This window comes from Benincasa hispida, chromosome 8 (assembly GCF_027475165.1).
Source record: "Benincasa hispida cultivar pf3 chromosome 8, pf3_genome.v1.1, whole genome shotgun sequence".
In the NCBI taxonomy this organism is placed as follows: Eukaryota; Viridiplantae; Streptophyta; class Magnoliopsida; order Cucurbitales; family Cucurbitaceae; genus Benincasa; species Benincasa hispida.
The window spans coordinates 54,952,752-54,966,220 of record NC_143485.1 but is presented as its reverse complement, the minus strand read 5'-3'; the positions used below and the strand labels follow the sequence as shown (position 1 = coordinate 54,966,220).

Below are 13,469 nucleotides of genomic sequence, written 5' to 3'. Positions count from 1 at the left end.
GCAAGCGGGAGATAAGCAACTGGTCTATTGTATAGACGATGTGCTCGATCGTTTAGTAAAGGCAGCCTATCGTATAGACTTAGCCACTCGATCGTTTAGCTACGATTAGCTGAACGACTATCGTATAGTCAAAGTTGCACGATCATTTAGTCTCTACATAGCTATCGCTTAATGAAACTCTTTCACTTGATAGCTTAATTCGTGAGTTCTTTTCGAATGAAGTAGCTCTAATTTTAGGAAAACAAATTTTCCTTTTATCTCACGGTTATCATAAAACTACCAATAACCTCCTACTCAATCGGTTATTAGAGAAAAAGAAATTAATTATCATATAATTAATTTATTATAAATAAATATGATAACCAACTTACCATATTATATTTATAACCTATAGTTTTAATATTTCATCTCATGAAACATACAAACCATAGTTCTTTTTCTTTTTTATGGTACTTAATGTAAATCATATTTACATTAATTCCTCCACTTGATGTATCTTATACATCACACCAATTATATCATATATAATTGAATTTTCTCTTGTTAATTTGAACACTTCAAACTAACCCCAAGAATTGATTCTCAACTGGAATCCATTGAGCTACCAAGGGGACCTTATAGACCTGTAGCTTGAAGCTCCATCGGTATGTGAATAATTGACTAAACTCTTTAGTCACGAGATCCACCAGCTGTTAACTGGCGGACACTCCACTAAAGACCGATAGATACACTCTTCTCACTATAGATATATTTCTGTGTCTATATCAACCAATCAACAGTGCAATAACTCTTCACAAATTGCTCGTAAGTACAGCTAGGTCAATTTACCGTTTTGCCCCTGTAGTTACATCTAACTCTTTAAGTACCACTGATTCCTCTAATGAACAATAAGTCATAGTCCTACTATGACTGTGTCCTCTCTTCCAAAGAGAGGATGTTGCCACTATGTTCAAGACCCAACCCTTAAGGGAGCAATCTATTTACTTACCCCTGCTTCGGGGAAGGAGTGAATTTTGTCTTGTGTAACTGAGTTTCCAACTCCCTAATCAGACAAATCCTTAAAAAGGTAGGTTTGTTGAGTTGACAATCTGGCCACTCTCACCCATACTAATCAAAGGACCGCCCTCATAGGTAGGAGTTCCCAAAACACTAAGAATTAAGGTCATGTCACCTATGGTCGTCTAAATGAGATGTAAGTCTCAAGTATCAACGACGTTATATAAAGAGGCTAATCATCTCGTGGTCCAGTTTTATACAAACTCTTTGTATAAGACACCCTGCTCGCATGTCTCCACATGAATGGTCAGGATCAGACCATCTGTAGTAGTTCATAACACTTGTAAACCTCTACAAAATGGGTCGTATCAGTAGTGTCATTAGGATAAGGTATCCCTCCTTTATCCTTATACTACAGATCTTTTAGGTTATTACTTAAGGCATGATCCACTTGTATATCTCATATGCATGCTTAAGTTTACATACAATAACCACGAATCTTTGTTTATTGGATATGAGTAAATGCAAATAAAATAACTCTTATTTTATTAATAACAATGTGAAGTTTATAAACTACGAGACTCCGAGATAATTAGGACATCAATCCCAACAATATGGTCATCCTTGTGAATTGTAAGTCTCTTCTAGCAACAGTGTTATATAGAGAGACTATTCATTTCGTGGTCTAGTCTTATACAAACTCTTTGTATAGAACACCTCTACTTGCATGTCTCCACATGAACGGTCAAGATTAGATCATTTGTAGCACTTTACAACAATTGTAACATCTAGAAAACAGACTGTATTCGTAGTGTCACTAGGATAAGGTACACATTCTTATTCATCTACTACAAACCGTTTAGATTATCACTTAAACGTGATCCATCTGTATGTCACTATGTTTAAGTTTCGTAAAATAATATTGGATCTTATTTTATTGGATTGATTTAATATAGTCTAAACATTAATAAAATACCTCTTATTTTATTAGATATATAATTTGTCTTTAAAAACTACAAAATACACTCGATTTAGGACATTAACTCGAACAATGTACGACATGGTCAAGTCTGATCATAGAAAAGATTCTCTTCAAGTGAACCGACCTACCATCTATATGGAGCTTTCGTGGTGGTTGGAATAAAGACACATTTGGTTGTGAATCCCGATGTGGTAGATAGATAGGACAGAGGTCTTTTAAAACTTTGGTATAGGTTTAAATCCTATTGGACGCAATTTTTTTCTATATATTTTTTTAGTTTGAAATTTCTATATCATGTCAAGAAAGGTATTTTGAATGATTTGAATAAGAGACGCTTATGCAGGATTAATATAGCAACCCGAGGGTGAATAGGATTTAATCAAAATAATTTTAAACTTTCTACTAATGTGGGTCCAAATAAACAAATTAACATTTTTTTTTGTTAATAAGTAATTTAAACAATAAATTCACGCAAATAAATTCAACCCAAAATAATTAAGAAGTTAATAGTACTACTTTAAAGCACTTAGTTCGATTCTAATAACAAGATTGGTAATTGATATAGAAATTTAAGAACAACCAATCAAAATAATCGAATATGAGCAGTTAATTTCAAGAACAAAAATTACAATTAATTTCAAGCAATAAAATATAATAACAAATTAATTACAAAAATAAATAGGAGAGAGATAGAAAAATTGACACCGAGAATTTTATAGTGGTTCGACACAATCGGCCTACATCCACTTCTCAAACTTCTCTTAGATATGTCACTACGAACTTGACTCTTTCTACGGCTTAGAGTCAAATCATACAACTTTTTTTTTCGGACGCAAGAACAAACCCGATCTTTTTCACAATTGAGAATCACGTTAGAATGGTTCTTTTTCTGGAAGAGCAACCCTTACAATAGTTTAGAAAAATAAATAGCACACTCGACAAACTCTCTAAAAGAGTGGATTTACAAATTTAGCACTCAATGAATCAATCCTCACAACATAAAATACTTCTCTCAAGAAGAAATTGAAGATTGGAGAGAGAGCAACAATGGTGGTTTAATGAGTTATGGAGGATTGGAAATAATAAAAATTATTGTTGTGATTTTGGAGGAGAAGATGAGTTTATATAAAAAGGAAAAATTGTTAGTAGGGATTTTAAATTAAACTAGCCGTTAGACACAAACAAAATATAATATTAAATTATTTTTCTTTTTTAAATTCATTTTCTATTTTTAAAAATCTAACAAAAAAATAAAACTCATAATGTGTTCAAAACTAGCTATTAGACACAAAGATAAAATAACATTAATTACGTTTTCCTTTTAAATTCATTTTTTTAAAAACCAATCCAATAATCAAAAGTCCACCACGTGTTGCTCCTCCATTGCTCCAAGAGGCACCTTTTAGTTGGTTCACTTTGGAGAAAACTTATGTCACGTCATCAGCTCGGAATTTTTTTATTAAGTTTGTTTAGCCTACATCTTCTTCGTTTGAGCTCCAATTTGGGCGATTCAAATTGCGTTGGAATCATTGTTCCGAACTCAATAAATATTTTAAAACTCAAATTATCAATAAATAAAAGTTGTTATCATCAAAATATTAATTAACTAAAATTAATTAATTTGAGGTTAAGGCCCCAAAAACCAACAACTTATAGTTAATATAATAACTATTATTTATTAATAATAAATAATAAATTAGTTTTAATATTAATTCTCATTCTAGTCTTAGATTTATTTATTATATAAATAAACTAATAATTCGATTCCCTTTTATTGGAAGATAAGATATTAGTAGAAAGGATATTCAAATTCTAAATATTAAGATAATTTTCACTTTTTCACTATGTTATTAAAAAATTTCTTAATTGTATTTACATTTCATTTTAATATTGATATACATTTCTAGAAATATTATCTACTTTCTTTCTTTATTTATATATATATATATATATATATATATGTGTGTGTGTTTAGTATTTTATAGAAATTATATATATTCTACCTAATAAAACCTGATAAATGAAAAGAATGAAACTATTTCATGTTTAAATTATAACATTTTAAAGTTATAAAATTGATATATATATATATAAAATTTTGAAAAATAGAGTAGCTAATGATGTTTTGCATGATGATAAATTTTTTATGTTTGTAGTATTTATATTTTTGGACTTTAGAATAATTTTTAAGTTTATTGCTAAACTAGTTATTAGTAATCTAGACTAGTAATGGCAAATAATGATTAATTGTAATTATTATTATTAAACTTTAAATATTTTAATTTTTATTGTTTTTAAATTTCAAAATTAACCATCAAAACTATATTTTTAAATACATTGTTTCAAATCTTAGAAATTTAGAAAATATGAAAACATAAAAAAAAAAAAAAACTGGAAACCAAACCAAACCGAACTACTTATATGCGGTTCAACTCGGTTCCATTTTAGAAATTACACTTTTTAAAATTTACGGTTCGGTTTGGTTTGAGTCTCAAACCGAATGGTGAATACCCCTTACCCATAGTTGCACTCTTATGTATTGTAAAACGTGTTACGCCCATAAATATAACCATTACACATAAGTAAATCTTTCACGAGTTGTCCGTAGTTACAGCTGGGTTAAATGTTTGTTTACCCCTATAATTACCTCTTTATTCTTAAAGTACCACAAATCCACTAGTGAATATTTTTTTTATGGTCCAATCATAAACTAAATCCCTCTCGGATCAGTGAGAGGGTAAGACACTATTGTTTAAGTCTCGAAGTCAGCATTTAAGGAAACTACTAATCTACTTACCTTAACCAAAAAGAGGGAATTCCACCTTGTGAAGTTATGTTCCCAGTTTCCCACCCGATCAAATCCCAAAGATGATAGATCTATTGAGTCGATGACTCGAGCCACTTTCACCCGAACAAATACACCTGAACAAATAAAAGGACGAACCCTCACTTGAATTATGCAACATAATAAAAGAACAAATTATTTTATTAATTATCAATAATTTGTTTATATATTTACCACCATGAGTTTATGGTACAAACCCCAACCAGAGTAATATTGATTTTGCCTCGAAACATTATTTGCATGGGTTCTCAGACATTTCATAAAAATAATAATTTAAAAACTTATTCAAATTCATAATTGTCAATTAAGCATACAAGTCAAACTTTACATGATTATCGAAATTTTACATTTAAAACAAAAGCTCATTTTATAAATATAATTTAGCCTCAATTACTTTAAATATAAACCTTCTTCCATTTGCTAAACTTTTGTGCGTATCATATTTTGGTATTAAACTTCTATAACATAATATCGCAGTCGCTGTTATTGTATTTTTGTATTGCAATTAACATATTTAGGCTCTTTGCTTTTAGACTTGCCTAAAATAATAATCCAAAATTCCTTTTTGAAGACACACAACAAAACCCAAATTTTACATTTTACCTGAAAAAAAAAATTGAGAAAATACTATATCAAATAGTTGTCAACCTAGGCATAACTCAACTAGTTAAAACACATGCAATTAAGAAATGAAAAAACTCATATCTTTATTCATGTATACGTTGAACTTATAAAAAAAAGAAAAGTACAAACCATTCGAAAGAATAAATACTAAAACACAAGAAGACTTAATAAAATCAAGATAATATAGGCTCATTTGATAATAATTCAGAGTCCGTTTGGTAACTATTTGACTTTTTTTTTAAAAAAAAAAAAAAAAAAATCAAAACTATAAACACTTCTTCCCTCTCCAAATTTCTTCCTTTGTTATCTATTACCAATGGTTTAAAAAACCAAATCAAAATATGAAAACTACAAAAAATAGCTTTTAAAAAGTTTTTTTAAGAATTTGGTTAAGAATTCAACAATTGTATTTAAAAAGGATGCAAATTATTGTAAGAAATGAGGAGAAAATAGGTTTAATCTTCAAAAACCAAAATCCATAAACTAGTTATCAAACGGGGGCTCGATTTTTAGTTTTTGATGTTTGTAAATTGTGCTTGTCTTTTGATAAATCTTTACAATAGTTTTCATCCTTCATAATAAAGTACACTGGAATTCATAACCAAACTACATTTTTTAGTTTCAAAATGTGGCTTGAATTTTAAAGCCACGAGTAACAAGTAAATAATCAAACAAAGAAACTAACAGGTAGACGTATGTTTATAAAACTAAATGATTATGAGAATCATTTAAAAGTCAACAGTTCCAAGGGAATATAAACTTAGCCAGAAGTGAAGAAGCAGAACATGAAAGACTTACAATTTGCATATATTCTATAGAAACTGCATAATTTGAATGAGATCATTGAATATAGAAACATGGGATGTATGTAAGGGGAAGGAAGAGGAAAAAGCAAGCAAACATGGGAGGAGATATACACAAACATCAAATTAAGTCAAGGCATTAGCACCAGCAACAATCTCCAAGATTTCTCCAGTAATCTTAGCTTGGCGCTGTCTATTATATACAATAGACAGAGTTCTCTTCAGCTCAGAAGCATTATCAGTTGCATTACTCATAGCACTCATTCTAGCTGCAAGTTCACTAGCCAATGACTCTTGCAATGCCCTCAAAATCTGGCTGTTCAAATACAAAGGCAATAAAGCATCCAAGATCTGAACTGGGTCTTGCTCAAACTCCAAAATTGGTGAAAAATCTGATGTGCTTGTCCTCACTGAATCCCTTTCCACTGTCAATTTCCCTTCCTTTGTTGTCAACCTGAAAAACTCATCTTCTGCAGCATCTACACATACTCCATTTATATCACAGATCTCACCCTTGGGTGAGAGTGGAAGAAGAGTGTGAATTACAGGATCGGATTTTATCAACGACACGAATTTCGTGTACAAAAGCTCTACTTTATCAACTTCTTCGCTAACAAAGAGTGAAAAAACATCATCAGCTATTGCTTGAGCTTCTTTAGCTGTGGGAAGAGTGCCACCTTCAAGGAACTTATCGACCGGGATGTAAGGTCGGCGAAGGAAATAGGAATTACCCTTCTTGCCAACACTAATGACAGTGTAATCAAGACCAAGTGCCTTCAATTCTGATATTCTGGCTTCAGCTTTCTTAATGATGGTATTGTTGAAACCACCACAAAGACCTCTATCACCCGTGACAACAACTAATGCAACTTTCTTAACAGGTCTTACTTTGGTTAAAGGAACATCAACATCTTCTGTTTGAAGTTGCTCATTGATGTTGTAAAGGACTTCAACCAAAGCTTCTGAGAAGGGTCTTCCATTAACAACTGCTTCTTGAGCTCTGCGGACTTTGGCAGCAGCAACAAGCTTCATAGCTTCAGTGATCTTCTGGGTGTTCTTCACCGAATCGATACGATCTCGAAGCTCCCGAAGACCGCAATGGATTGGAGAAACCGACCATGATCGAGCAGGGCTTGAATTCTGGGAAGGGAGCTGGAAAGGGCTCAAAAATGAGCGGAAAGAAAGGGAAGATGCATCAGAAACAGTGGGTTTTGAAGACACCCACATAGTCAGATTTGAACAAGACATGGTTTAGCAGCCGAGGAGGGAGGTGAGCTCTAGTTTGGCGGTGAAGAGAGGCTGCAAAGAAGGGGTTCAGGTTATTCTTGGGGTAAAGTCTTATCTTCATTCATTGGCGAGGGTGGCTCTCGTTCGCAAGAAAGGAGTGAGAAATGAGTGGAGTAAAACACTGAGAGAGGATGAGGCTTAAGGATAATGATTTCGACAGTTGAGATGGCCAGAGGCAAGTTCTTGATTCATTTAAGGTGGGCCCGTCATTTTATCTGTCATGGTGGACTAAATGTGGATACAGGTTTTTGAGTTTTCTACCATTTTTCTAGTTATTGCGAATATTCTCTAAGCAAATCTTGCCGATCCTTTTAAATCCTGGAATTAGACCTGAGAGAAGGTATGAGAAACAGTAAAACTAAAGAAGAATTACAGCGAAAGTTGGATGATTTCTGGGAAATTGGAGACCATAATCCAAGAAGGCAAGAATTATTGAATAATTAGAACCAGAAATGTAAATTTACTACTTGAAAAGACAAGAATTTACAAGTGCCAAAATTAAATTTACAAGTAATAATAGCTTACATTTGATCGATTTAACAACATTGGATAAGACTACCTATTTCAACAAAAAATTATAAGAAAAAAATTAGGGGTAAAACACTTGCATTGGTTATATGATACAATACTGGAGCAGCAAATGTAAAATTTCCTGTTCGATTGAGAATGTGAGACGTCTTTGCTGGAATCCTTCATCCTACTCCTGCAATCTGAAGGTATGTGCCAGTTGTGCTATGCGGCTACCCTTCAACGTTTTCTTGAAGGCAGGGGCTCACAAGAGACTGGTATGTTTGCCTATCAGGAACGGCTCCTTTAAGTACCATATAATCATGTAACTCAATTACATCTTCAGAGCCACAACTCTTAACAAAATTGGTGATGAGAGTCGTGTATGTTATAAGGTCAGGAACTATCCCCTGGCTAATCATTGCTCTCATCAGTTCCATGGCTTGATGAATCAATCCCATCTTGCACAGAAAGTTAATCATTATGTTGTAAGTAACTATGTTCACCAAACTCCCCACGTTAATCATCTCTAGAAACAGTGCAAAAGCCTTCTCAACCTTCCCATTGATGCAGTATCCGTGTAGTAATGTGTTATAGGTAACCGTATCGAGGAAACCGTTTTGCTGTAATTTGTCTACCAAGAGTTTGGCAGCATCGATTGAACCTTGCTTGCACAAACCATCTAAAATAGAATTATATATAACCAAGTCACATTTTCCATCTGCCTTTATTGTTTTGTCGTAAATCTTAACTGCAGCTTCGATTTTTCCTTCCTTACAATGCCCATCAACCAGAGTGCCATAAGTAACCATGTCAGGTTTGATACCACGAACAATCATACTGCTCAGTAGTTGCTTGGCACCTGCTACCTTTTGGCTCTGTAACATATAGTTGATGAGAATATTATGAGTAAAAGCATCTTTTACAAGGTTTCTTCCGAGAATGTGGTCATGAACTCTTAAAGCTTTATTGAGATGTCCATTTAGACAAAGACCCTTTGTAAGGATTGAGAAGGTAACCTCATCCGGGAGGACATGCCTATTAATCATGTCAGATAATAAAAACGAAGCTTCTTCTAATTCTCCTTCCATGTAAAGCCAGTAGATGATAGAGTTATATACAACAGTGTCTGGAATCAAGCCCATTTGAACCATTTCATCACACAACCTAAATGCCACATCCAAACTCCCTTTTCTAGCATACCCGTCAATCAAAATGGCATATGTTCTCACATTGAAATCTATTCCCAGCTTAATCATTTCACCAAGAACATTTTTTGCAGACTCTAACCTTCTTATCTTGCAGAATCCATTAATGATACAATTATACGTAACTATATTAGGTGATACACTTCTTCCTGAAATTACCCCAATGTTCCTTGCTAGCTTTAGAGCAAGACCCATGTCACCCATTTTACTTGCTTTATCAATGATCATATTAAAAGTGACAACATTAGGCCAAATTTCAATTTGCAGCATCAAATAAACTACAAAAATTGCTTCTAGTAATTTGCATTCCTTGCATAAAGCATAAATAATCAAATTAAAAGTATTCACATTTTCACTGTAACCACTGGCAACCATTTCCTTATACATGTTCCAAAACTTATCAGTCTCGTCCAACTTTAAAAGTTGATTTAAGAAGTTATTCCAAGCATGAATCGAAACCCAAAAACCTTCATTTCTCAACTTTTTTATTACGTCATATGCACCTTCCAGCCTCCCTAACTGAGTGCAAGTCCTCACCAGAGCATCAAAGACTGCAGGATTTGAATTACAAATTTTGTAACAATCAATCAACCCTCCCAGAACCTCCAATGGCGGCTTACCATTTTTAAGCATTAAACTCTCCATGACAGACAAGGCATCATTAAAATTTCTGGAATTGACTAACACGTGAACTAAGGTACAACAAGATTCTAATGAGTGCGAAAAGTTGTCTCTCGCCTCAACCCAGTTGTAGAATTCTAAAGCTAACTGTGGAGAGCTACGAAACTCGCGAACAACACGACAGATCAACGAACTCGTGAGACTAGGTGATACTTGCTCTAAAAACTTCCATCTTCTCTGTTTTAAATTAACACAAATTGCTTTACAAATGATATCCTCAGTGCTTTGACTTAAAAGCTTCTTACCCTTATGGAAACCTCGTCTAAAAACACAACTTCCCCTCAGAAAAATGAAGCTAAAAACCATAGAATGCTGAAAACCTAGTTCATGAAATATCCTAATATCTGCAAGCAAAACAAAACGAAGAGAAATCCAACTAAGTAAATCTCTAAATACACCAATATACATGTTCATTAAGAGGGTTAAATGGTGTGAAGCAAAATAAAAACCCTAATTCATTCAAATATAACAAACAAGAAATATAAGTCAGAGAATATGACAACCTAGTTATCAACAACAGTATCTTACCTCCCAAGTTTCTCAAAAGAGAGCGCAGAGGATATAGGAATCAAAGAACACAAAGCACTATGCCATACAACTTCTCCAAACCTTTGCAGTTCGCATTCTGCTCTCAACACTGGAAGTTGGAACCTTGGTAATCTCTCTCGTGCAATTGGAACTCGACAGCAACAAGAGAGAAGAAGCGAACTGCGGAGGAAGCACGTCCACTGTCGTCAAGATGAAGTTGAACTCGCCACTGAAGGATTCACAGCCATTGATTTTCCCCCGCGGCCCAGTTCAGTTCCGTCGGAAACTACCGATACCGTCGCCAGCCCCACCGTTCAGTGGCGGCGAAAATAATGGAGCGTCGGAACTGTCGTAATAACAATCAGTCTATTACATGGCTAAGATATGCCCTACAGGCTTTGAGGCTTCAAGTACAACACGCCTTTCGGCCCATTATTTTCCCAGCCCATTAAATTGCCCTAAGTTGTTTCTTTCCTTTTTTTTTTTCCTTAAAACAATTACCATTTATTTTTTTAATTAATTATACAAATTGATGATTCGAACTTTTAACGTTTTGGTTAGTACATGTTCAGTTGAACTATATTTATTAACTAATTGTCCAAATTGAAGAATAAAAAATCGAATGTTATTAAATATTTAATAAAGAAACTATTTATTGTACGTTATTTATCTTTCGATAATATTTTAAAAATTCAACTTTCAACTTTTACCTTTTCCTTTTTTATCAAATAATAATAATAATACAAAAAAATATTATCCACAAAATTAATCTGTCTTCTTTGTCTTTATGTTAGGTGTTCAAAATTTCTAAACAATCCATGTTAATTATGCTAAAAATACATAAAATAAAATATATTATCAAATAATTATAACACTAAACGTAATCCCATTGTAAATAAGTCTAATCTATAAAATTTTAACTTAACGATTATATACTCAACTTTTTTCGTTTGGACGATTAGCCTTATTGAAATAAAAATGAAAAAAATTTGGATGTAACCCATATTTTGTGCAATCCAAGTTGCCCCTAATAAAAAGGTGTCAGGTAACCAAAAAAAATAAAATTGAAGTGATTGTTTTCATTTTTATCAATTAAATCATTATATTTAAAATATTAGTATAAAGTATATTTATGAGAAATTGTATGGGTGGCTAAATCAATTAGTGAAATTACAAACATAGCTTGAATCTTTTAGATTTGGAAGAAATAGGATTTTTTTTCTAAATTTCATTTCAACTTTTTTTTTTTTTTCCGTATCCTTATTGATAGGATCCAAACAATATAACAACCACCCAATAAAATTTTCTCCAAAACAATAAACCAAATAATTGTTCTTCAAAACACCACTCATTAAGCAATCAACCAATAATGGACAGCAATAAACCACAAAATTATGGAAGACTAAAAACAAAGAGCACACAATTTATACGTAGAAAACTCATTTGATATGAAGAGTATAAACCACGGACTTGTGAGGAGTCCACCATTGTCAATTTTTCTTATTATGATAAAATTGGGGGAAAAAGAACCCTAATCAGTCATACAAAGTGTAACATTCCAAAATTTTAGATAAAATTTAATTTAATTTTCTTAAATTATTTGGGTGTTATGTTGAGTATTGAGACTAAAATTAAATTATTGTGACTGAGATAATCCAATTTAAATTATCTTAATATGAAATTATTTAAGATATAGTATTTATTTATCTTAATCTGAAATGTTGAGTGTTCAAGATTTAATACTTATTTATCTTAATGTTGAGTGTTCAAGATTTAATATTTATTTATCTTAATATGAAATTATATTACTTGAATCAACTAAAAAACTTTATTCTTCAATTCAAGCGGAACACAATGCCAATCTTTAAATGTAATAGGGATGTGATTACGTACAAAAGACCCTGTTTGACTTTGCATTTGTGTTACATTTTCTCCATGAGTTGTTCTTTAGCATTAGATTGAACAACTAAACGTTCACTAGTTGAACGAATAGGAATCAACTTGTGCATAAAAGTTGGTCCTCTCGTTTTCTTTTTGAAGGCACATCATTAGACTGAGGTGATAAAGGAACGTTATCACTATCATCATTAGTTTGCGCCATAATGATCTACGAAATTAGAAACATAAGAAAATGAAAAAAAAAACATTAGTACATTATACAATAATGCATAAGATATATATATATATATATATATAATAGTTAAGTACCTTCATTTAAATCATTATTCATAATCCACATTCCATTACAATCAGTTCGAAGATATGACATCTCAACATCATCAAATGAATCAATAACAGAAGGCATAGAATTTGAAAATTCATTTGTAAGTAGTATTATTTCTTTTGATTTATCATCGTTATCAAAATCATCATATTCCTTGATGAAGTTCCAAGTACTACAGATCATTCTGAATCAATAGGATCTTCTGCATAAAAAAAAAAAATTGTTTAGCTTGGGTAGCCACGATAAAAGTATCACACTTATGACAAATTCGATTAAGATTAACCAAGGTAAATCCAAGATCATTGACTTTTACACCATTTTTACTCTCAACTCAATCACACAAAAACATTGGAATAGGAAACATATTATAATTTAACTACCAAATCTCCTTTATAATCCCATAAAATGACATATCAGAGGTAATCAGATTCTTATTTTTAGCACTAGATATTTGCATCGTTCTAGCCACTAACATAACTCCGTTATTTTGAACAGAGTGCATATCTTCTCTACTCTTTGTATGATAGTGAACTCCATTAATCGTATAACTTTCATATGTAGTTACTTCAACATGAGGACCATGTGCAAGCCACCTCAAAACCTTTGAAATGTGATTTTTATTACTTTCTAACTCGAAAGCAACTTGAAAGAATTACATATATTGTTACCACGATTTTTAAAACACCTAGTCCATAATATGCTTTTAGACCATGGTTTTATATATATGTGGTATGTATTAGGATCTTGGACCATGTGTTTTAGTGACCATGGTGTAAAGATAACA

General features: G+C 32.3%; 2 protein-coding genes across 2 annotated transcripts; both read right to left on the bottom strand.

Annotated features, from left to right (window-relative positions):
- Positions 1-6,233: 6,233 nt before the first annotated feature.
- On the bottom strand, positions 6,234-10,600 carry LOC150034687 (ATP synthase gamma chain, chloroplastic). Its single transcript, XM_090316487.1, has 2 exons — positions 10,462-10,600; positions 6,234-7,867 (listed from the first exon to the last, which is right to left on the bottom strand). The coding sequence occupies exon 2, from the start codon at positions 7,496-7,498 to the stop codon at positions 6,377-6,379; it is 1,122 nt and encodes a 373-aa protein (XP_090172613.1). The 5' UTR covers positions 7,499-7,867; positions 10,462-10,600; the 3' UTR covers positions 6,234-6,376.
- On the bottom strand, positions 7,970-10,239 carry LOC150034688 (Pentatricopeptide repeat (PPR) superfamily protein). The gene has a single exon (XM_090316486.1). It carries the CDS (start codon positions 10,237-10,239, stop codon positions 8,278-8,280), a length of 1,962 nt encoding a protein of 653 aa, XP_090172612.1. The 3' UTR covers positions 7,970-8,277.
- Positions 10,601-13,469: the final 2,869 nt, after the last annotated feature.